Consider the following 26179-nt stretch of genomic DNA (forward strand, 5'->3'; position numbering starts at 1 on the left):
GATGTTTGCTTGTATTGTTGAGGACATTTTACCTTGTTTTTCCTTGAAATTTTTATGTGCTGAAAATATGGGTAAGTGGATAAAGTCTGCATTTCTACCTCTTTACATAAATAAGATTTCCAGTAGAACTCTTTTTGACTTCCTATGTAAGAACACTTATTTTTTACTGTAGCTTTCTAGTGCTGATAGTTCTTCAGCTTTTTTTTCCCTATACTTATCCAGGCAACATCTGGAGGAACAATTGGTTACAGCTCCTGAGATACTGTTCCCAAGAGTCAGATCGACAAAGGGGTTAAAAATGCGACAGCCTTTTACTTCGGTGGAAGTGCAGTTGTTGATTCAAGGTTCTCAGTAAATGATTGTTGGAGATCTGCCGTGTGTAGCTGAGCATTCAGAAAGTACACCACAGACTCTGCTTCCTCCTAAGGAGCCTTGTCTGTCAACATCTCACTTTAATTGTAGTCTGTAAGGTACCAGCAGGCAGGCAAAACTCACCACCCAGCAGCCATGGAAGATCCAGTCTTCACTGACATCAATCAAAATGCTAACGACACCATTGTCTCTGAGGTTTCAGATTCTGAGGAAAATAAAGGGGGTGATCTTTCTGATCATGTCCCTGCAGATTCAGCATCCCCTTTTTCCATCACTAATGTTCCAGAAAACACGGATAGTAGTAAAGAAAACTCAGAAGATAGCTGTAATAATTCTGTGGCCTCTCAGCATGGAAGTGATGGAGAAAATGACTCTTCATCTCACCATAGTGCTGAAGAAGAGCGCCCACAGCAGCAGATGGATCTGATGAGCCCAACTCTGGAAGATAAGGACGTAGAGAGCACAGTGTTTGAGAGCAACCTGCATTTTCCTCCAGATTTCCAGTCTCGTCAGAGACAGAGCACTTTTACCAACTCTTCAACTTCCCTCAAGCTTCCGCTTAACAATAACTTTGGAGAAAGTAGCAACTTTCAGGAAGATTTTGAGATTTCCATTTTTGTAAAGGTAAGAACCTGGGTGCTCCTAAGAATTAGTTTTAAACCCCAAACCAATGTGTGTCCTCCAAATCAGTGAAATACAGATACCCACTGCTTTGCTCCCAATTCTGCTGCAGGGAGCCTTCACTTACCTCTTGCATCTTTAAGCAGAGAAAGAGGTGATTTGTGTTGTGTGGAAGTGCCTGGGGTTTCTTCATTCAGGTGGAAGTATGGTAGAGGTATTCTGATGGTTGCTACAATTAATTTATTCTGGGAAATCTCTCTGCTTTTACAGAGCAGGCTAGGCTGCTACTTTTTAGTTGAGCTGGTTCAGCTATCCCTGCACTTCACTATCTAGTAGCTGAGAGCTCAAAAGTAATAGCTATGAATGCTATGAATAAAACTGAATATATCATTTAAATAATGCTCATCCCTGAAAGATGTTTTTCTTTTATTTCTTTCAATATTTAGATTTAGGTATTTCTGTGACAATTTCAACACATATTTTCATTAATTTCCAGTTAGGTATAAATTACTGAGAGGGCTTTCACATATTTTCTTACTTTATAAAGGATTACTTAGGTTTCAAAACTGTAAGCTCCTATGTTCTTGAATAAACACTACAATTCCCTTCATAAAAACACTTGTATTTAACCATTCTCAACATTTATTAAGCCTGAGAGTGCCTTCTTTTTAACTATATAAGGATGTTCAAGATCTTGTGTACCTTGAATAGAACAATACACCATGATTATAATGTTTTGTTATTTCAAGAGAAGCCTCATGAAGTTTGTCACTTTTCAACATAAATAATATTATCAAAATCTGTTTCTCGATTCCATGGGGGCTTTGGAAGCAGGAGAAGAGATTTTATCACCACACATAATGGGAAGAGTTTTCAGCAGTTATTATTTGTTTAAATGACTCCCTGAAACAGCACCTTTCCTATTTCTATGACTGGATCATTGTCATTGCTAAAAATATGTTGATTATATGGTCAAAGTAAGAGCTGTGGCATTAGTTCTATTATATATTCCTGCCTGTAATCCTGTGTATGTGTTAAAAGTTGCAGCAATTGAGTACATTTTGTTTGTTAGCAACTACATGGTGTTAGAAACCTGTGAGCTTTATTTTGGCTTTAAAATCTCTTTAATTTCCTTATTCTTTCATATTCCTCTTATTTCAAAATAACAGTGTTATTTTGTTTTGTTTTATTTTATTTTAACAATGTTATTATCTTCCTTTCCTGTAGAGAAAATAAGAAATGTGTGCAGATGTTCCCATTCAAGCAGAGTTGCTTGGGTTAATTTGAAAAGTGAGAAGAGAGGCATTTTGAACAGAACTGTCATGGACAAGGTCTGAGGAAGTCCTTTTCCTTGCTTTTGTTGTGCAGAGTAGCTGATTATCCCATAAAGGTTCTTATCAGCTAGTCCAGAGAGAAAGGCAAACTGCTCTCTTCACTTGCCAAACAGCCTGGTGTCTTTGAGATGTCCTTGAGCCCCAAGATATCCCTACCTGGCTGAAAGGTTGAGACATGAGGCTCTCAGGTGATCCATGCAGGGCACTGGGTACTGCTGGGTAGGTGGCTGAACTGAACTCCTGTTACAGTGCTTTACTCCTTGAGAATTTGATGATGTTTAGTTTCTGGTTTTGTTTTTTTTCTATCTTTCTGGTATCAAGGCAATAAAGTAGTAATTCCATGGAATGCAGATCCAGCTTTGCTCTCTTCAGTTATCTAGATAACAAAAGTCAGCCTGTAAAATGGAAGGTCACAGAATAATATATAAAATGAGTAGTGATATCCCTGAGGGCTGTGGCTTCTTGCACATGGAACTAATATCTCAGTTGTGTCAATAAATATTATTCAGTGATGGTTCCCTTCTCACATGGTCTCTGTTCCACCTGAGGCCAGTGTTGCTCTGAAATTGGTTTCATCTGGGTTTGAACTTTCCTGCAGACACTAACAGTGACAGCAGCACTTGTGCTGTGGGACAATAGTGATCATGACTGTTCTGCCACTATTTATTCCCCCCTTGGCTTGTAGCATTAATAAAACTGTGAATGACTGGAAACGTGAGTGTCAGAGGACTGAACACCAGAGAAAGTGGGAATATTAAATGGTATCTAACAGTGCAGCTGGATGGATAATGTTTACAGTAGTCCATTCATTAGACACCAAGAAAATGTTCACATCACTTTAACTAATTTTTCACTGATTATCAGTTCTTGGTAACAATGTCATGTCAGTGGACTATTTCAGGATGTGACATAAGGTAAAAAAGAAATTCCTTGTGCCTTTAACAGCAGAATGCAGCATGTAACAACATGAATCTGTTTGTGTGACTCCAGCACGTCCAGGCTTGTCACAGCCACTTTAATGCCTTTTCAATAACGCTGTAATTTCTTCAAACAAAAACCTTTGCAATTTGCACAGAAATGTGACTGGCACACAAGCTGTGTTACTGAGTGCACAGGACTGCCTAACCCAATCATAGCTCCAAGGTCCAGCCTTCTCACCTGTACACTGTATTTTCCTGTTGAGCAGCATGTTTGTTCTGAAGGTTTAGGTTTCTTTGAAAATTTAAACTTTTTTGTTTTCCTGAGGCTTGAGTTATTTAAAGACTAGTCCTTCAATTTTCTTTTCAGAAGAAAATTATTGCCATTCTGTTTTTTCAATGACCCGATACTGACTGCAGATTATAGCCGCTCTATACTCATTTGTGCCATAGGAGCACAGTTCCCAAAAGAAGGAAGGTAACTCTTTACCCTGAGCAATAAACACCTTGTGTTAGGCAAAAATACCAACATTATGCAGTGGTTTAGCATCATCAACCTGCACCTGTTGGATCACTCACTATTTAAGAATCAGGACCTAAGCATTTAGCTGTTTCTGTTTGGAATTATGGTATCTTTTTGTAAAATTTCATTAAGTCAGGAGCTGGAAAAGAAAGGACATTTTTGTTTTTACCACAATATGTTTCCCACTCCTCATTTGAAGTGCTGAGTCCTGCACTTGGGTCACAACAACTCCTGCAGTGTAGCAGGCTGTGAGAAGAGTGGCTGGAAAGCTGGAAAAGGAGCTGGGGGTGTGAATCAACAGCAGCTGAACGTGACCCAGCTGTGCCCAGGTGGGTAAGAAGGCCAATGGCACCTGGCTTGCACCAGCCATGGTGTGGCAGCAGGGCCAGGGCAGTGATTGTCCCCCTGTGCTGGGCATGGCTGAGGCCACACATCAAATCCTGGGTTTAGTTCTGGGCCCCTCATGACAAAATAGAAACTGAGGTGCTGGACCATGTCCAGAGAAGGGAACAGAGCTGGGAAAGGGTCTGGAGCACAGGTCTGATGAGGAGCAGCTGAGGGAGCTGAGGGGCTCTTGTTTTCAAAACTCCCTGAAAGGAAGGTGGAGTCAGGGCTCTGCTCCCAAGAAACAAGTGACAGGATGAAAGAAAATTCCTCAATTTTGTGCCACTGGAGGTTTAAATTGGATATTAGGAATTGTATATTATTTTCATGGGGAAGATTGTCAGGTACTGGAACAGGCTGCTCAGGGAAGTGGAGTTACCATCTCTGGGCATCCAAAAACATGTGGATGTGATGCTTGAGGACCTGGTTTAATGGTGAACATGGTGGTGGTCCTGGGTTGACAGTTGGACAAGATCTTAAAAGTCTTTTCCAACCTTACTGATTCTGTGGTTCTCTGATTTCCAAGCCAGGACTGAGGACTCCAGCTTGGTGTCATAATTAACTCAGTGCTAGTTCCCTAGTTACTCCTCAAGTAGAGCTGAACTGTTGTGAATGACAGACCATGTTCCTCACAGGGACAGTGAGCCTCATCATTGTGTCACTGGGAAAATCACTTCTTCCTAATGAGTTGGCTTTTCTCTTGTTTTATGAAGCATTCTGGTATCTGTTGAGAGAATTCTGTTTAGAAATGTGTATTAATGGTTCAGAACATGAAGTCGCAGGACAAATCTAATTTTAAGCATGTATAATTTGAAGAGAGCAGAACCACATGGATGTCTAGTCAGAAGTTAGTGGTTAAACTGGTGTTTTGCTGAGCAGAACTGAGCATTTCTTACTACACTCATAATTTACACAGGAAAACAACTGTATTTGCAGTTTTGGGCAAATATTTTGGTTAGATATTTGTAAATGTAGCTGGGTGTTCAGATACCTCCTAGCAATGGAAACCAGTTACTCTTCTAATTGACTCCCATACAGCACATAAGGGTAGTGTTCAGCCATATATTCTCCTCCAAGGTTTGAAGGGTTGTAAGGTGAATTGTAGCTGAAGCCAGGTGGCAAGTGTAACTCTCCATATGCACACAAATTTATAGTAGTTTGGTTTTTTATGACATTTTAGTTTTTAAAAATATTATAAATAATAAATCTAATGGAAGTAAGCAAATATTATTTTGGTCTTATGAATAAGCTTAGAAAAAGGTTGAATGATTCATAATCCCACCTTTTAAATAGAGTTAACTGAGTAACCTGAGAAAAGAAAAGATCCAAGAACTATTTTCATAGTTTTCCAGTCTTGGCAGATTTACAGACTATGATGCTGAAGTTGACATGTACACAGCAGGAAATGACTCGTGGGGAGCCAATATCCTAACGTAATACCTGTTTTGATAATTAAAATGAATTGTTTATTCCTGCAAACAGTCTTGAGATAGCGTACAAGTACAATTAAGTATAGAAATACAAGTCTGGAATACCAAATGATGTGTCTTCCAGCTCTCAGTCTTATCTAGACTGATCCTAACAGATGCTTTTTGGGAACATTCAGTGGTGCAATTCAGCACCTATATCAATTAGTCTCTAATAATGCTTAATTATTATCCTGAGACAATATTTTTCTCAAGTAAGATCCTGTTGCTCTGAATTATGCTATTTTTAAGACCTTTATGTACATAGAAGACACAGATCAAATTTCCTTCAGTCTTTGCTTTCTTGAATTAAACAAATCCTTCAGCTTGCCTTCAAGCTTGAGGAAGCTTCATAATTTCTAAATGTTGAGTGGTTTGGTGTGTTGTGGTTTGGGGTTTTTTTTTGTTTTTTTTTTTTAGGGGTGGATTTTTATGACGTTTTCCAGGGTTTCTCCAGTTAATTTATATAATTCTTAAGCTCCAGTTTGGAGGTACAGGTAGTGCAAATAGCAGTGCCAATAAAAATAACTACAGCAAGTGCTTCTTTAATTCATCGTTTATCCAACTCTCTAATCAAACCACTTTATCTGCTCTATTTTAACATATTGTTGAATCTTTTAACATTTATAGGGTTTCTCCAGCCCTGGTGTTTTCCCAATAAATGCTTCAGTGAAAGTCTCAACCATTTGTTACTTGCTCATTTGCAAGCAGGTGTAATACAGTAGTACAGCACAGTTTGCTGCTGGCATTTGACTTGTAGAACATTAAGTTTCTCTTCCGTGAGAATTTAGGATTCACTTAGTGGTGTGATCAGACTCTGATCACCCCTCACTGAAAACAGCCTGGTTTTGGAGTCAGGGGACTGCTCTGACATAAATCCAATGTGAAGAACACCCTCACCAGTGCTTTTGCTTTGCTAAATTGGAATATAGGGATACACCTCTAACAGCTGCCCACCACTGTGCAGACCCAGCATGGCTTTATGGCTCCCTCCTCCATCCACTCTGTCATGTACAGCAGACTGATAATCTCTTAAGTCTTCATATATAAAACTAATAGCTCCTAACTCTTATTTCTGAGTAGGAAAACTGTGCTGTGGGTCTCTTCACAGCCAGATTTATGCCTATTCAAATGATTGTGTGTGTGTGAAAAGATTAGTGGTGGCCGTTCTGTTACAGATAACCCAGTCCCCTGACTATCAGTCACGAGCAGAATGTGTGTTCCAGCAGCAGGACAGAGCACTTTGCTTAATCTTTTGGATACAGAGGGTAAAAGGTCTTGCTTCCAACCCTTGCTAAGTTTGTGCCAGACTCGGGCACCTGTGGAAAGGTCTGTGACTCAATTTTGAGCTGGCACTCCTGTGCCTCCCTCAGTGTGTGGCTCCAGCCACAGCGGTGTCGGGGCACAGTGAGGTAGCGTAGCAACAGCTTCCAAATACAGACCTGTATTATCTAGGAAATTGTCCCTGCACAGCGGCTGTAGCAATGGCAAACACAACGTAAATAATGTTGGTCACACTGAGAGAAAGTTAAAACAGGATTTATTTACTCATTTATTTTTCCTCGTATATATTTCATCTTGTGATACCCTCTCTGATGTTCTGAAAACAAGGCCTTTATCCCAGCACGGACTGGTTTTTCCTTTTGAAAAAGGAAAAACCAGTACCTACATTTTTGGAGTGAAAAATGTTTGGATTTGTGGATTGATTGCTTCTTTGCTGGGCTTGAAAACTTATCTGTGTAGCGGTACTGTCACCTATTAAATGGATCCTGTACAAAACAGAGCAATTTGTACTATTTCAAACTGTTTATTTCAGAAGTACCTAAAGAGAAGCTCTACTGAGACTAATATTCTACAAACACAAAATAATGCATAATCCCTGCAGAGCAACAGGCGATGATACATGTCAATTATTTTTGAGTCTGCAAGAGGAAAGCATTTCTGCTCTGCTCTTTGTTTTCTTTAGATATCAAGGGTTGGATTTGGCTTATTCCACTGCAGGTGTGTCTGTAAGCCATTAACTACACCTCTGCAGGATGCCTTAGCCTCTTTTTGCAACAAACAGCTACCTGAAATATCATGGTGGAATGTTAATTCCTGTGTCCAAGTGCAAGCACCACCTGTAGAGAGAGGTTACTTGTTAGATAGATTTCATTGTATGTTCACTGTATGGAGTGGGGCCTGATCCAGTTTTCCAACCACAGGCATCTCCTGCTGGTTTAGAAGGCTTCTAAAGGCTTCTTTCCTGACCTCCAGCTTCATCTGCAGGCCATGGGTGTCCCATAGATCCCGTCTCATACATGTTTATGGATTTCCTCAGCCATCCTATCAAATGCTGCTGGATATCTAAACTCAGGCAACTGCATCAAGCCATAAACTTTCACTGGAAACAATGGCATGGTCACCTGAAGTTAAATAAACAGAATACCACCAGTGAGAGTTTAAGTACAAATCTTGGATGGCTAGATTAGACTACAAGTGAATTCTGGTGACAGACATCTGGAAACAAACTTTGTATTGATTAATTTCTTTTTTCAAGCTATGTAATTTCCCTTTTTGTTTCAGTGTCACTCAGCAACAACTGAAGTGCAATAGCGATCGAACAGTGAGATGCTGGACACTTCTGCTCTTCACTTTGCAGTCTAAATTAAGCAGATAAAATAATCTAATACATTTTATCATCTTTCCAAGACTGGGATCCAGCATTCTAACTTTAGTCAAATTTTATCTTTTTTTTAACAACAATCCCATATATGTGTCTTTCAACTGCATTTGTTTTAGAATTACATTTTATTTCAGACACCACAGTAGAAGAGACAAGCCAAGTGAACATACTAAATTTGAATTCCTAGGTACCACTTCCAACACAGCTTAAGATTTTAGTTGGGAAAAGAAAAATGGTTTGTTTCTTTGGGTCATAAGACCCTGCACTGAAGGCAGATTTTCCACTGTCCTGCTACTTTATTTATGAGTTTACTTAGAAATATTCATTGTCTTCTCATAACCTTGTTTGTGGCTGAAAGGAAACATATAAATATTTTTATGTATTTGTGGCAATATAAAAATATTTACCAGTTCTTTGTGGGAAATGTTATGAACCTGTATGAAACTACCTTCTGTGGCAGAAGAAAAGGTGGAAGTGTGTCACTCTAAAATGAGTCATTTATTTGTCATCTGCAGGTATGATTTTTATATTTAGATCTCTAGATTATCTTTTTCATATCAATTAATGAAACAATCGTAGGTGAATTTTTACTGTTGGTATGTCTCTGATAATGTAAGACATCAGTGACTTTCATGATGTTACAATGACGTGCTCAGGGATAGATGGGAAGTGAATTTGTCAGTGCACAGGTCTGGTTTCAGTACATCCAGCAGTGTTCAAAACCAGGATTTTGATTCACAAGTTAATTAATTTTCTGTTGCAGGCTCCGTGCATGTGTTAATGAAGTAAAATTCTAGAACACATCTTCTGAGAGAAAACCATTATCTTCCTGCTTATATGTCTATAACAGATGTGGCACAGAAAGGTAGAAATCTGCACACTGACCAAGATAGTTTCTTTGGGAATTCTAGGTAATCTGAAAAAGAAATTAATGGGACTGGATGTGACATTTTGGGACATGAAATCAAGTATTCTGTTACAGCCAGCCTTGTCATGTAATACTTCATTCATAAAGTGATTAAGGTCTATTTAGAAACTATTACTATTATTATTAATTTTGGAAATCTGTTTCAGAATGTCACTGCTCTGAAGGTTTGACACTTTAATTTCCAAATTACCTTTATTTATGTGCAGCTGAAACATCCTTGCTCTTGTGCCAGCATGGTCCATCAGCATTCATTTAACTCTTTTAAAAATCAGTTTAGGCTTAGACAACCTCAGATGTTTTGGGGCCAAACCAGCCAATCCTTTTTGTCTCCATTTCTGCCAGTTGTCATAGTAATCCCCTTCTGCACATATTTGCTTTCCACAAAGGTGCCTTTTTTTTTTTTCACAGCTGTATCTTGTCTCAGGTTGCTTCTGCTTTTATAGCTAAACTAAACAAGCAGCAACAAGATTATTTTAAAAACCTCCTGTTTTAAGATACCTATGATTGTTTGAGTAAACAAATTTTGTTTGAGGTGAAATGTCTATGTTGCTGTGCTTTGGGAAATCTCAACATTGTATCCCCGTAACTTGTGGGCTAGTTGGGAAGCACATGGAAGGAGTGGAAGCTTTGCATCTGAAAATATAGGTATTTAATCACTTTTCAGACCTCTGCTTACATGTATTTATATCTTTTTTGGATTAATTTTAAAATCTATTTGATTAAAAATTTGACCAGCAGAAGTGTTTTATATTTGCCCACATTTATACTTGGTCTATAAATATGTTCATCCTTAGTTGTAACACTGATATTTTGGGTGGCCCCTCATTGCAAGAGGATGGGTCTCTGTTAGCCAGAAATGGCCAGTGAGGTGACCAAATAATACTGGTAATAGTAAACAGAAATACTAGAAGAAATAATATAAACTTATAAAGTTTTTATTTTTCTTAATGTAATCAGAAAGTCTTTCTAATTTTAATACACATTTTTCTCGCCATTTCAAATTAATTTCTCAAACCCTAAAGTTACTACAAGGCCATATTTCCACAAAATGTTACTAAAAGAATATACTGGACAAGGGTCCAGTGTCAAAAATCTGTTATACACCATGTGGCCTGTTTTGAAAAGGCACCAGTCTGTCTTCCCTTTCTTTGGTGAGCACATGGATTTGTAAATAATCACAGTAAGTAGTTTCCAGTTACACAGTACATAGTTACACGGTGATAAAAACCACCACCTTCGTAAAAACACCAGAGATTGATTTATATGTATATCGTACTGAATGATTGCCTCACTTGACTTCAGGAGGCACTTTAAATTCACTGATTTTCACCAAATATAGGCAGGATGCTTATCTGTTGAATCAATGATTTCCTCATGGTCCTAACGCGTGCCCTTGGCGTGCTGGCGCCTTGCAGGAGCCCGTATAAAGAACAGCTCGGTTGGGAGCAGCAGGTTCAGTCACTCGGCTCCTCCCTGGGAGATTGCTGCCAGTGAAGTTTGGCCGGAGCAGTTTCTGTGCGGATTGGCCCCGCACCCGCGGCTGATAACAGCTAAAAATAGCCCCGCTATAAAAACCCGGCCGGCAGCTCAGCCAGCCTGGCATTCCCTCCTCCACTGCCAGCCAGGGAGGAGACCGAGCTCTCCAAGTCCCTGCAAGGATGTGACCAAAGAACGCTCTGCTGCCTGATTCCACTTAACAATTAACTTGTCAAGACTGGACTGTGTGACTCATGGGGATGGTAACCAAGTATATTTTATTTAAAAAAAAAAAAAAAGAGACTGAAGGCCAGATTTTCCAAGCAGAGCGTGACAGGTGGGCTGCTGGAATGTGTTTGGAAGTGTGCCTGTAGAATACTGTCTACAAGAATGTTGTTCTTGTACACATATTCACGTAATCACCTGTATGGAGAGTGTACCCCCTGACGATGGAGTTCTGAACGCTTGAGAAAACAAATGTATTTTCATTTGACAATGGTTTGACTAAGCTGACATTGAGGAGTTCAGGAGCCTATTCTTAGCTTGCTGTTGATTCTGGGGAAATTGGGTCATTTCCTTGAATTTTGTTCACTTTCAAGCTTTTGTTTTAAGATGTAGCCTGGGGGAATCTGTGACTTCAGTGGCTGAGTGCATTGCAAGATAAATCTTTGGGTGTCTGAAGTCCTTTGGATGAATAAAGAAGACACCAGTGTTGAAAAGCTCCCTTTTTAAAGTCCGGCTACACTGACTTGAAAACAGGGCGTAAACAGGGAAAGAATTACGAAGCATTAAAAATCAGTGGCACTATCAGACCCATCAATAGTAAACTATTCCCACATGTATTACTTCCAGTGGCTCTGAGTCCTCCTCTGATTTTATGAAGCTTTGCACGATGAAGTTTGCATGTGTGGATTCCCCTTCATTTTCATCACAGCATTTTTATTTTTTTCTTTATTTTTGCTTTACTATAATACAGTGCAAGGTTTACAGTATCTTGGAAGAGTGATAGATGACCTGGCTAACTTGCTTTCAGTTTTATTGTATATACTTAGTTATCTACAAAGGGCTATCAATTACCTTTTAATTTGTTGTTTAATTGCTAGATATCTCATGGCTTATGAGATAATTGCAGAGCATGTTAGTATGATAATTCTGTAGCCTAAAGTCATCTTCTTATGGTCAGGAGACCTAGCATGGTCAGAGATGATAGAAACTCCCTCACAGTGACTTCTATCTAGTGAAGATGCAGAGCTGACAGGAGTCAAACCTCACAACACACACAACTTCATCCTTCTGAACTCTGCTTTTCCTCTCTGAAGGTCAATTTTCTTCATGAACCTCTAGTCAAAACTTAACTGAGAGTCTCTGTTGGCTGCTGTCCTCTGCAGGGGAATTTAGTTTTCTCTCAACATCATGAGATACCTTTATATATATTTATTAATTAGTCTGGTATCAACTCTGACTTGCTGCTTGGCTAGAAATGGGTAGAAGTTGCTAATAATGAGTAAAGGGGTCCATATTTCATTAGAACTTTTCCAACTGGTGTAGGTCTCACAGGAAAACTTATCCATTTTCTACAGAATTGCATCAGAGTTGTCACCAGGGTCAGAGCAGTGAGACTTCAAAGACAAACTGGGCTTTGACATTTTGGTGGTCTATGAGGTTGCTCCCAGGTATTTCAGCCAGTGGTCAAGGGTCCACACCTTTCTTATAAAAGTGATACTTGCTGCATGCTCTGTGAAAATTTGTGATTTTGGCAAAAGATGGAAAATTTTTGGAAAATCTTCCACTTAAGAGACAACAAAAAACCTTATGTCTTTCTAGTTGGACTACCCAATATTCTCAGTTCTGACAGACTGAAACAAGGCACCCCAGTTATTTAGACTGTGTTCAGTGCTGAATTTCACAAAAAAATTACTTTTGGTCTTAAGCCAACCACCTTTTTAAGAATTACCACCACCATCTTTTGCTGAAGTATGTGGGACATGTTCTTGGAAGTCCTAATGAGCTGGGTTTGTTGGTCACCAGCAAAAATCTGTTAATGTGACAGTTACCAGAAAAAATCTGCTAAATGCAAAAGTGGAGGTCATATCTGTGCTTAACTTACCACCTTGCTTCAGTTCATCCTGGTTGTCTGCATTATCTCTGCAGTGAAAAGAGTCCTCAAGCAAAAAAAAAAAACCTAAAATGGAGTATCACCAAGTCAACTTCAGGTATGCAAGATGTTGAACTTTTACTTTGAAGTTCTTAGGAAGGAAAAAGAAGAACAAAGAACCCACCGTTCATTTCATAAGAGCTTAAGGTGATGCACTAAGGCAAGTGAGCTGGCAAACTTGGTGGAAACTTTATCACAGAAGAAGTACCAAAAGGTGAAATGAAAAATGAATGAAGGCAATTTATTAAGGAGAATGGAAGAGTTCTTCAGTTCACTGTGAGGCTCAAGGTCACCCAGCTGCATTAACCCAGGTGAGCAGCACAGCCATTGACCAGAGGCATCACCATTGCAGAGGTTAAACTTTGCTGCCACAGAGGGATGTAAGGATGTTAAGCCCTGCTATTTCACACTGATCAAGTGTGAGTTTATCAGGAAGCAAAAATCTTGAGGCCCTTTTCTTAAGCCAAACAGTACATACACTGCAGAGGACTCTGAAATCCACGGTGCAGATCCAGGCACATAACCTGCCATGCAGGTACTGATGCCAGTGTGTGAACCCATGGGGAGTAGCCTGAGTCATGAGTAATTTCAAACTGAGCTGCTGAAAGCTTCAACTTTTAGAAATAATGTGCATCAGAACATAGAGAGTAATTCCAGCTTTCAGCCAAATTGTTTGCTAAACAACAGTGTGAAACACTAAAGTGTCCAATGAAATCAGCAGCAACTGTGCATTCTTTGAGCCTTATTTACTGGGAGGAATTGAAGCCTAGCCTGAGATGTGGATGAGTTGTAAATGCCATTTTGAACACTTTCTGTAAATAATAATTCATAAATCAGGATTAAAGTAGTGTGTTGTGTGCTGGTCTTTTGTTTGGGGGGGATTTAATCCTAGTTTGCCTGTTCATACTTCAAATCTTAATTAATTTAGACTTAATTTATGATAAGAAGCATACAAAGAAGTGAACAGAAATAATCTAAATAGGGACTTACATGATGAACTCCTGTAAAATAAGACAGGAATAGGCATTACTTACTCTGTTGCAGATTTGGAAGTAAAATCATATAATTTTAGTTCTATGACAGTAGTGATTCAACAACAATGGGTACATCAGACTTACCTGGTGCTGTTTTTCTTCACCACACTTGATAGCATGGAGGATTCATTTTGAAAAGCAAAGGCTGAGGATTTCTGCATTTCTCCTTTCATCAGCTGCATTATCCATATAGGCCATAGTCTGGGACAACCTGTCATGCTGTCCATTGTATCTCCTACAATACCACTTTCCAGAGCAGTCTCAGTCCTGGTTGGAGGTATCTTTTGTTTTTAATTGAAATGTCAGTTTTGAAATGATAGTGAAATAAACCACTGCCCTCTAGAAGCCTCTGTACTGAATGCAGCATTAGGAGATGATTTTGTACCTTTTCAGAGCCTCTTCCTTACAAATGGGTACCTGATTCTGTCTCAATATGAGCACTGAGATCATTATCTATAATGAAATCCCTCTTCACACTGAACAGCAGCAGGTTTTCTCTTGAAGGTGTTAATGCTTATTAATGTTACAGCAAAGTTTGATGCTGAATCCATGTGAAAATATAATTATATATAAAAATAATTCCATGGTTTTGGAGTAGAACTTTGCAAAACTCCAGTCTGAACTGATTCATTCTGCTAAACAGAAGAGTTTCAGCAAGATAATTTTAGAGCTAAGGTGCTGCTTTTTTAATAAAAATACAAAGGAGGGCTGCTGTAGTTTATGGCTGTGATGGATTCATAATATCTGGGTGGGTATAGATTGGGTTATCACAAACTGTCCAGTTAATGGAGTGCAAAGTTTTCTGGTCTAGGCTTTTTCATCCCACCCCATTTATTGGAACATTCAGGCTACACAGCTGTTCTTGTATCTATTGATGTCTTTTCTTCCATTACCTTGAGTGTGGGAAAATTCACAAAAAGGAACAAAATCACAGTTCTTCCATCAAACCAGCACATTTTGAGGTACTGTACGTCTTTAGAACTGAGGGAAAGAATCTGATCACCCAATGTTGGCATAAGGCTGATGAGAAGAGCTTTGTATGTTCTTGCATGTCTTGTAAATTTCAGGAGGGGAGTCCACTGTCTCTCCCCAAATATCTGAGACAAATCTTCTGATTTTTCTGAAATTCAGGCAAAAAATTGATAGTGAGACATTATAACTCAAAAGAAAATAAAAATTACTGGATTGATTTGTTGCAGTTGTTAACTTGTTAAGTGTGTTGCATATCAAAACTACTGGCATCCAATAAATGCAGTTGCAAATTGCCGGTAATTCAGGACTGTCTCTGGAAGAGATGTTTCCATAACCCATTCCAACCACCCTGGGTGCTGCTTAGGTGTGGGTTTTTTTGGCAAATAAGCAGTTAAATAATTCCCTGGAAAAATCATAGCCCTGATTACCATTTACTGCATTTACTGCAGCTGCACCAAGTTTTTACTTCTTTTCATCACAGCAATGAAAAACGTTGCCAGTATTGTATAAAACTTGCAATACCTGCTCTCATGGAATGAGCTGGATGGGAGCACTGGGGGATGGATGTGCTTTGTGCTCTGATCCTTCTGGGTAACATAGCGGTCTGCTGGAGAAATGCATGATAGAGTTACATTCTGGAGGCTTGGCCTCTGCTTCACCCCCTTGGGACAAATCTTTGCTGGAAGTGAAGCTTGGATCAGGCCTGTGAAAGCTGATAGTGCATCAGGGTTCACCTACAATAGAGGTCTTACGTGGGGACATGGCCGTTCCTTTTCTGGAGCTGTCCTCTTCTTTTATTAATGCGACGATGTGCTCATATTCATTTCTATATCTCATAAACCTCAAACTATAATGACTTGCCTTATGAGAAGTTCATAATTCAGTGTCTAATGTTCTTGTGTGTAACTCAAAGCCTCTGCTACTTCTGACTTGTGAGAAAATGATAGGCCAAACTAAGTGACTCATTCTTTGCAGTAAAATGAGAGTGTACTAATTATTTATCAGTGTCTTGCCCTTAATTTGGCTGAAGAAAGACCTGATTTCATAACACACAAAAGAGCTGTGTAGACACTAAAAAGCATTATAGTCAGAAATGTTCCACCCAGATGTAAGTGATAACTCAGTTTTCTATGACAGAAAAGCAGTAAATGAATAGAGTCCTAAAGCAATACATATAAATATATATTTATATATACATCTACATATATTTCCTCCTACTCACTGCCTTTGACAATGATTATTCTAAATTCAGCTTTCAGAATCTCTTTTTTAAAAAGCAGCATTATATGAACAAGTTATGTTGTCTGTTATGTTTGGTCTCTTCTAGGGATTCCATGGGGATATTTTTGTAAAGCAGAGGATTTTTTTTGAGATGGGCTGGCTTATTCTTTCCATGGATACCTAAAAGCACAGCTGGAACACCAGATGTGTGGTATTCACTCCTCAACTTCTATAGCCTCTGAGCACCCCATATCAGGTCCTGGGGCAGGGGGTGAGGTGGAAGCAAATGGGGAAGGCACCTTTCCAGTGGCAGCACTGCCCAGAAAAACCCTGAGCCAGGTGGGATCTGGTCCTTTCCTGCAGAGTTTATATCTGGGTTAGGATGGAGATCTCTTGGTATTGCAAAGTTTCCCTTCTGCTTTGCTGAGCCTCAGCACAGTAATCTTCATCTGCAAAGTGATTATAACACACCACTAAACCCAGACAGTAATTGGGAGGGAAGGATTTGAATGTTTTGACACGTTGAATCTCTACTGAAATTGCTACATCTGGAGTTTGACTTCCAGAAGCACAAGGCACGCACAGCTTCTGGAGTGAGGGATGGCACATACACAGGAATCAGGCTCTAAAGCCATAGATTTATTTTACTTAAAAATTACTGCAGGATTTGTCTGACCATTACATGTTTATCTCATTACCCTGGGCTCAATGGAAAAAATTAGACACTTCTAGGGCATATTTTGCTATTCTAGAATAGACATCTAAATAGGTCACATGCATCATAACTTGTAAGTGTTGATATTTTGAAAGCTGGTTTTATTTCTTCCCTTTGGTTTAACATTAGCAGCATTACCTCATTACTGTGCTCATAGCTGACAGTATTTTCTCTTCCAATAGAGATGGTCCTGTGATATAATTTGTTCAAACCACTTGCCTATATGAAAACAATGTTTTCAGTGGGGCTGGAGCTACAGGTAACGTCAGTGAAGATGACCCATTTCCCATTGTTCCCAAGAATCTTCATTAAAGAGAAATTATGTCACCACAAGGTGTTAGAACAAAACAATTTTTCAATAAAACTCAAAAGCTTATAATTGTACAGTTAATAATGGATTGTTTAGGAATGCATTTTAGAGATACAGTGATTACTCTTAAGTTTTTGGCAGACTTTTATAACTGTAATGCATAATTACAATGCAATGATTCTTTCTGCCACACGTAAGTACACTTAGCCCATGTCCTTGGAAACTTGCCGGTAGGCCTAAGAGTAATTGTACTCTAAATGTTTGGTAATTAATGTGCCTACTCCAAAAATTACACGTAAAAATTTGAAATCAAAGGAGTAATAACACTTAATTCTCTTATAGTTAACCTTCCAGTTATTTGAATGAGTGCTAATTAGATCTAAAAACCATAAGCATACTTTTACAGTAATTATAATGATGATTATGTTGTAATTACAGTTGCAACAGCATAATGAGATTTACTTGTTAACCATTTCAGTCCTTCACGTAGTGCACATGAATCAGCTGTTGTGGGAAAATTCCACTTACCCAAAGGGCCATGGAGGTGTTGGCTGTGACTGCTCTGGAGCTGTGTCCAATGCCTAGAGGTCACAGGGGAACTGGAGATCATCTCAGAAGCACACAGCTAAGAGCACTTTCAGGAAAGGCGAGTGTTTATTCATGTCAAAACTCTCCCCAAAAGGCCTCTCTGTGTCAGAAGGGGAAGGCAAAATGCTCATGTCTGGCAGCTCGAGCTGCCAACAGCCTGTGAGCCAGAGCTTTGGCAGTCCTGAAACAGGATTGGGGCAGAAGTGCAGGAAGAAACTTCCCGAGGGCAGGAGGACACAAAGTCCCTCCAGCAGGGATGGGGAGGAGGAGGTGCCACTGAACCTTTCACCTGTGCCCACTGTCCCCTCCTGTGCCAGTACTCCCTCCCTTCATGCCTTTTGGCTGTGTCAGGACTTTCTATAGGTGCCACCTCATGCTCAGCACTGCTGTGTGATGCCCTCTGAGTCACGCAAGGAATGCAAGGGGAAGGAAAGGGAGTAGGGATGACAGGATGACAGCAGCAGGCTGAGGCTTGGAACTGTTCTCCCGTGTTCCACCCAGCAAATCATTGCTCTCCTGTCCCCCCTCTACAACCAGCACCTCGAGGGGCAGGCTGAGAAATAGTTATAGGACCCAAGTATTCCCATTTCCCTACGCCTGAGCTCCATCAGCAGCAGTCACATCATCTTCTCTCATCTGAGTATTCCGTTTTGGCTTCTGTACCACTCTACCACACACATGGCAGGGTTGCTGAGGCAAAGCTCTGCTTTTCTTCCCATTCCTTGATTGATCCAACAGCCAGTGCACAGGCTCTTCTTCTCTTACTTTTCTTAGCAATAACAATATTAGGATTTTGAACAGCTAGAGGCAGGACAAACACCCTTCAGGAAAGCAGAAAAAAACATCACTGTTGCTTAAAGCAACGAAACCAGCCCTGCTGCAGGACTTCCTTCTTCCCTGTCCCTGGTGCTCCCAGCTGTAGAATAATGGAGGGAACAACAGAAATGCTGAAAACAGGGAAGAGCAGAATTATTTGCTCAGAGACTGATCCTGCCGTAGGTACCAGGAGCTTGTCTCCTCCCCTGTGAGTTTAACCCCACCCTCTGTTTTTTTATGCTCTGGGCTATTTTGGGCAGGCAGCGAGGGCTGCAGCTCTGACAGATGAGGATACTGTACCAGAGCACAGCAGCACTTGTTGCTCTTAAGAACTACTGTAACAGGGGCTGCTCCTCTGCTGCCTGCCTTTTCTTAATTATTATTAATTTAATAACCTGCAGACTTGTTTACTCCACTGCTTTCGAGCTTTATCACTACAAATGATGTTTTAAGAGCTTTGTGAGAGCGGTTCGGAAGGGAAACTGACACGCCGTGCAGTTGAAACCTCCTTTTGCCTCTTAATATCAAGAGATCAGCTGGTAGCCTTGGGGGTGAAAAATGACAGACTCTGTTGCTGCTAATGGGGAAGGAAAGGACCCTGAAATTGAGCTCTTTGTGAAGGTAAGTTGCGCTGTGAACTGGACACTGGTGTGACTCTCAGATCGGCTCAGCTTCTACTGAATAATCAAACTTTAATTTTCTGGTGCTGAGCAGAAGCGGTGCTGTGACAGCCTGTTATCTCCTGCACACATGCTCACTCTGCTTTCTTCTTCGTGACATTAGAATTAGGTAATGGTGTGGAGGGAGAGTCAGAGTTCCTGTGTTTTATTGTTAATTCTCTCCTCCTGAGTTTGTCCTGTTGTTCTTAGCCTGCTGCCTGCAATGTTCTGTGTCCTAACTTTAGACTTGAGGCTGTAGGCTTCAGATTTTGCTTTATGAATCCTGACTTTCTTTTCCATTTTTGGGAAAGTTGGGGGGGTACCAGGATTGGTACCTCAGTAGAGGCTCTCAGGTCTGAAATGCTGATGGATCATAAAACAGTAAGGATTGAGATAAGCTGTCACTCTTCTGATTATTTACTGCAATACTTCCTTTTTTTTCTAAACCAATAAAAACTAAATCAGTTTTGCTGTCTGTTTCCTTAGCCTCTCATTCTGATTTTATAGAATGGTAACTGAGAACAGAAAGTAATTTAATGAAAATATAGAAAAATAACTACACCTGTAATGTGGTAGGGTTTCAGAATGTTTGGTCTTGGGCTGTGAAAACCTTACCATTACAATAGGTGTCACAGTTGAAACCCATGACACCTACAACCTTATTAATAGCAAACTTCATGGAAACTCTGTCTCAGTGAAGAGCTCAGATTTTTTGATGTTCAGAGTGTTTTAAAGCCTCTACAGACATTGAGGCTGAAATCCCCTATACCTGTGTAAAATTATGGAATGGCTTGGTTTGGAAGGAACCTTAAAGATAATTTTGTTCCAATCCCCCTGTCATAGGCAGGGACATCTTCCACTAGATTAGGTTGTTTAAAACCTTGTCCAGCTTGGCCTGGAACACTTGCAGGTGTTTGGTCTCTCTGAGCCTAGTCCATTCCTGTAAATTCATTGGATTGTTATTAATATGTGGGAGTTACCTCAGACCCTTAGCAAACAGAGCCCTGAATGATTAGGAAAGCAAATTCCAACCCCTCCCTTCTGTCAAGATGAGGGTATGTAATTGCTTTGTACTCCCTGATGGATATTTTGGGCTGTAAGTTGAAATGTCAGCCACATCCATGATGTGTATACACAGCCTCTTCACACATCTTCCAAAACCAGTCAGTTCAGGTGCAGGTGCTGTGACTGAGCCAGCAGTGAGATCTTTTTCCGTAGCAAACAGATTTGACAAGAATTTCAGGTTCATAAGAGCCCCATAGTTCCTTTTTACAGAGAGCTTAACATACTAAAATGGACAAGCATGAGTCCATACAGCCAGACACCTCACCTCTTACAAGTTGTTTCTACCAAACTGAGTTTAGTGGAGATGTTTACAGGCTAAAAAATAGGTTTGTGATGTTGTTTGGCACTCTATCATCAGTCAAATGTGTGCTGCAATGGAAGTCTGTAGCTACTGATTTGTTTTAGTGCTTGCACTATTTCATTGAGGCTGACATGGATGTTTGTGATATGTGGTTCTTTGACTGCATCAGCTGTTAAAGTGAAGGTCATTGCCCAGATTCATTGTGTGAAGCTCTGGATCCATAAGATTCTGGGAAAAATGAGCACTGCCTTAAACCAAGCCATGCCACCACCTGAAGATTTATAACTCCAGAAAGAACATTCTTAGTAATGTGACTTCCTGCATAATGCATATTACAGAATTGCATAGAGACTCACATAAAGCTCAGAGCTGGAATAGAAGAATTAATTGGTATCTTCCTAGAGACTTTCCATTTAGGTTGAAAAATTGCAATTCTTGATTTTTTGGAAAGGTGCCATTAATTTAATTAAAAGTTTAAAAGGTTCTATAGTAAAGTGTGTGACCAGAGTATTGAATTATACACCTCAGAAGTTTAAAAATAAAAAGAGAAGAACCTTCAAAAGAGAGACAAGCTGAAAGCTGAAAAATAGGAGAATGTGAGAATCCTGAACAAGTGAAAACTTTTTTGGAGGATGACTGCAAAGAATAGGATATTAATAAGGAGAGGTGAACAGGAAGGCTGATCCAGGCTGGAAAGAACAGAAAAGTGGTTCTGGAGGACTGGGAGATACTGGGACAAGTGGCAAATGTACTGGACCACACTTGAGGCAAGTTCTAACAGCAGGGGATGTTGGGATCAATGAGCAATTCCTCATTTGATTTTTATAGAGGTGATACTTCACCCAAGGGAAAGAGTTCTGTCCTGCATCCTTGAAGGAACACAGAAAATGCAGCGGTGAGTGAGAAAATGTAGGGCAGTAGATGTAGCCTGGTGGAAACTGTATCTTCCACAAGCCCAAAAAAACCAGAAAGGGCTGTTTTTCACCAGCCACAGTGTCTCTAATAGAAGCATTTTCTGTCTCAGATTAAAAAAGAAAGGTGTTACACAATTGCTCTATTTCCCTTTGCTGTTTGTCAAGCAGGAGCCTCAGACAGACAAGCAGGGAGCAGGGTTGTAACCAAAAGAGCTGCTCTGTAACCTAATGCAGGTTGGCTCCGGATCTCCTGAGCTGCACAGACAGGCTGGGCACCACCAGGACACAGCAGAGCTGCTGTGGCAGGGACAGGTTAAGTGGTTATCACACCTATTTGTTACCATCCCCATTGATTTCGCTTGTTTTCTAATGGTGTCCTAACCTGGATCTGTGAGGTATTTTTTTGTGAACAAGCGTTTGTTCTTGCAAGGTGTGTGTTTGAGAGCAAACCCCCCCAAATCTGGGGCAGGACACAAGGAGAGCGATGGTGGGAGCACTGAGGTCTGCCAGGGAGGTGGTGCTGCCTTGATCAGATGTGCAGCTTGTGTGAGCAGGCCTTTGCTGAACGCTGAAACTCTCCAGCAGCAATTCCCTCTCTAAACTTGTTTGACGGGGAATTGGAGGAGGCTGCCACAGAGAAAGGTTTGATGTGTGCTGTTGTGAGAGGCTGGCAGCAGCAGCGTGGGGAAGGGAACATCGGGAGGTAGTGCTTGCTCTGCGCTTATCCCAGCTTGTTGTAACTCAGGCTAATTTCAATCCCCTGTGTGCTGGAGAAGCAAAGTGCTTCTGCATAAAGGACAATGACACCCTGATGGAAGATCTATTTAGCTTTTCCTGGCAATCTTGCACCTGTATGCATGAGCATAATAGCAAAATTGAAATAGTGCTCCTTTTACGTGAAGAAATACAATTAAAGGGAGGACCACAGGACTTTTGTGGCTTCTTTCTGTTTGCAATGGAAACAGGTGTTTGGATGTACATTCCTTGCCTTTCAGGATTAGAGTAGTATCTAATATTGAAAGTTAATTTGAAGGGAGATACATTGTACCCATGGAAAACAAAACATGAGGCAAAGAAGACTGCATTGCTCAGAATGCAGTCTAGAAAGCAAACAAACCCCACAAGTGGACCAAAGTACATTTCATTTTTAAAATCTTCCTACTTTAGAAACACTCTATAACAAGATTTATCTTAATCCATATTTGTGATAGTGAAAAGACGGTGATATCATGGTAGTAGGAGAATGTGTGGTAAATTGGCAGGCAGCTACTTCTAGAAGGAGTCATTGTTGTGGCACTGATTGATTAATGTTAGGGGTATGTTCATCGGTGTCCTGGGCTGCACCAAAATCAGAGGGACCAGTCGGTCAAGGGAGGTGATTCACTCTTTTGAGACCCCACCTGCACTGCTGCATCCAGCTCTGGGCTCCTCAGCAGAAGGAAGATGTGAACCCACAGGAATGAGTCCAGAAGAGGTCACTGAGTTGATCACAGGGTTGGAACACCTCTGCTATGAAAACAGCTTGGAGAAGAGAAGGCTCCAGGAAAACCTTATAGAACCTTCCAGTACCTAAAGGGTACAGAGAGACCTTCCACAAGGGAATATAGGGTAAAGGGGGATGGCTTTAAACTAAAGGAGGGTAGGTTTATATTAGATGTTATGAAGATATTCTGTATATAAGGGTGGTAAGGTCCTGTGACAGGTTGCCTGAAGTTGTGAATCCCTTACAGAGTTCAAGACCAGGCTGGATGGAGCTCTGAGCAACCTGGTATTGTGGAAGGTGTCCCTGTCCTTGGCAGGGGAATTGGAATGACATGATCTTTAAGGTCTCTTGCAACCCAAACTATTCTAGGGTTAGGTGAACAAGAGCTTTTGATTACAAGGTGTAAGGCTTTACTTCTCAAAGTGTTCATCCACAGTCACACTGAAAACCCTTCTAGGGAAAAAGTGAAGGTGCTGCAAGTGTACAAATTAAAAGAGTCACAGAGGCCTTGAACTTCTGCAGTCTCTACTTCAGACATTTAAGATGTCCCCATCTGCCAGCTGACTGGGTCTGTCAGCATTATGTCTAAAAGAGAAGGCAAGATTTTGTACCAAACTGTTCTGAGTGAATGGGTCAGTCGGGGAGCCTGGCTGTTGGGACAGAGCAGTCATCAACAGCAGCGTGCTCTGTCCAAGTCCCAGGAGCTGCTGCTCTCAGGAAGGTGTTGCTGCCCCTCTTGTGGACGCAATTATCCCAGAAATTATCTCAGGGAGGAGCAAGTTGGGGTATTTGGTTTGGGTTTTTTTGTTTGTTTGGTTTTGTTTCTTTGGTGGTGTTTGTTTGTTTGTTTGTTTTCTGGGGTTTTGTTAGTGCATTTTCTGGATTTTTTTAGAAGTTATTTCTGCTGGAAGGTGATTTTAAACCAGCTTTGGTTTGGATTTGGTGTTGTCACATAGTCTTAAAGATATAAATAAAAGTGTTACACCTGCTACAAGCAATCATTCCCCACTGTTAAGGCTTTAGTGGTTTTAATATAAGAGAGTCACTCTGATAAGAAAACTGATTTCAGTTTCAGAATTTCAGGGTTATCACAACCAGTACTGGCTTTGCAAACAGGGAGAGATAACTTGATAGGAACCTTTTAACACTTTATAACAAGACAGGGTCTGCAGTGTATTTGATTCATAGACTGCCCTCAAAAAGTTTTTTTTACTGATGATTAGAAATCAGAATCAGATCTGGAAGGCTCCAAGTTAATTTCTGTTTCTTGAGAAGTGTGGGCATTTCCTGGGTATTATGAGCTCAGCTTGGCTTTCTTACAAAATCATTCCTATGTTTAGCTAAATTTCCTAGATAAAGAGGAAATAACAAAGATAAAAAAAGTACAAGGAAGAATAATGATACTGAAACATCTGGTCCAACCTGTTTGGTGCTCCAAGACTGACAATAACTTTTTTTTTTGTTGCCAAGGTTTCACATTTTGAAGGAGCCACGATCACCCTACAAAGCAGATGTGTACAGTGTGTGACAGTCTCTGACACTTCTCAGCTGTCACCCTGGAACTGATGGGAGCACAGGGTTTACTGTGCATCTTGATTTTTTACTTTTGGAACTACCAAGCAGGTGATGGGCACCATGGTTTTTGTCTCTTCAGACTGCTTTTGGTGAGGCAGTGCATGATCAGCAGCCCGAGTCTCCTCTTCCAGCATCCTGGCCTTGTGCTTTGGTATTAAGGTTGCAAAATTTACAAGGTTTACCAGTAGTCTGGACACAGGAAGAAAAATATTTTTACTAGATTTGTTTAAACATCTGTAAATGAGTTTTGAAAGTTCCATGCAGGGGGACTTGAGTATTTCAGTGTAGTGGTTCTGCTAAGATCCTGTCAAATCAGGAGTGACAGATCCGTAGCAACTCCACTTCTGACCTGCTTAAATCAGGGAAATGCTATCTGGATTGATTGCTGCTTCTCTGTTTTTTTTAATGCATTTTCAATAAAATAATTTAAAAAATAGTCAGAGGAAAAACATTCATCTTGGCAAGAATTAATTTTGCTTTAAAATTACATCTTTAAAATAATTTTAAAATTGCCATATAACCGCCTGGCAAATGTTTTAAAATTACAATTGCTTTTTTTCCTTGTGATGAAGAAAAACAATATTTTAAAGAAGTTTTAGCCTGAGTTATACAACACAGTGTCTGTGTGTCTGTTTTGTCTCTGAGCATTTGCAGGTTTTGTTTTGCATTAAGACAAGGGCTTCAGCAATGGGAATATTAGAGACAGGCAGTAAATTGTTTAAGGAGGCCAAGTTTATAAAGTGACTTGACAGGGATATATTCACTATCCCTGCCACCTTGAACATAGTCTGGAATGTTTTTAGGATTGCCTGGGAAACTGGTTGTCAAGTTAAGAAGGGATTTCCAGCCATGTCTCCTGCCTAAGTTCATGGTCTCATCCTTAGTTTATGGTTGACAGTGAATGATGCCCTGATCTGTCATGGTTTGGGGGTTTTCCTCTATAAACAGCTGTGACTGCTTGCTTTTTATTAAACTTGATGCTGCTGATATACCTGCTAATTGTGATCAAAACATCTGATTAAAAGGAAACATATTCCAATGCTTTGTTGAATATGCGTACCTTCTTTACATGCCTTTATAAATGGGATCCATTTGAATAAATAAGAATCTAGAAACATTCAGCTTGGGTCATGGCAACAAAAGCAAGTCAGTTTTGTACTGCTAAGTTCAGTGGCAGCAGAATTAGGCCTACCTAAATGTATTTGAGATCGTGCTTAAGCTCCACTTGCTAGCTCCTTCCTTTTTCCCAGGTTTTCTGAGCCACACAGCCAAATTGGGTAGAAACTGTGTTTTAATTTTATCATGAAGAACAGGTGATATTCATAATTATTATTGCTGGTACCTAGAAACAGCCACCAGTGTGCTCTGGGTGCTCTATGTTTAGCTGCAGGTTGCTCTTTTTCCATCTCTGGCAGCTCCCATCTCGTCAGGCTCACAGGTTGTGTCGTGGTTCAGCGATGACAGTGAACCTCCAGTGTCCTCAGGAAACTTTTATTGGCAATACATGGCTCTGCTGAGGCTAATCCAGAACAGCAAATGTCACTGGGATCATTTGACATAACATTCCAAAAATACACAGGGACCCTTTCCAAGAGAGCCAGCAGGAAGTACGTCTGCCCGTGCTCCAGGATTTAATGTCGGTATCAATCCACCTGCCTATGTCAAACAGAGTTTAATGGAAGGCT

General features: G+C 40.3%; 1 protein-coding gene across 2 annotated transcripts in view; it reads left to right on the forward strand.

The window, feature by feature from the left end:
* CLIC5 (CLIC family member 5) overlaps positions 1 to 26179 on the forward strand; it is an 82643-nt gene that overhangs the window by 5698 nt on the left and 50766 nt on the right. The window contains exon 2 of one of the 2 annotated variants that reach the window (XM_005528766.3): positions 223 to 996. In XM_005528766.3, the coding sequence (XP_005528823.1) occupies positions 508 to 996 (489 nt within the window). In that variant the 5' untranslated portion in view covers positions 223 to 507. Of the gene's footprint in view, positions 1 to 222; positions 997 to 18745; positions 19119 to 26179 lie in introns of those variants that run through there. The other variant, XM_005528767.3, reaches the window with a different exon arrangement.

Source organism: Pseudopodoces humilis, chromosome 3 (genome assembly GCF_049639895.1).
Source record: "Pseudopodoces humilis isolate 2021_Gansu_Grassland_sample_001 chromosome 3, ASM4963989v1, whole genome shotgun sequence".
In the NCBI taxonomy this organism is placed as follows: Eukaryota; Metazoa; Chordata; class Aves; order Passeriformes; family Paridae; genus Pseudopodoces; species Pseudopodoces humilis.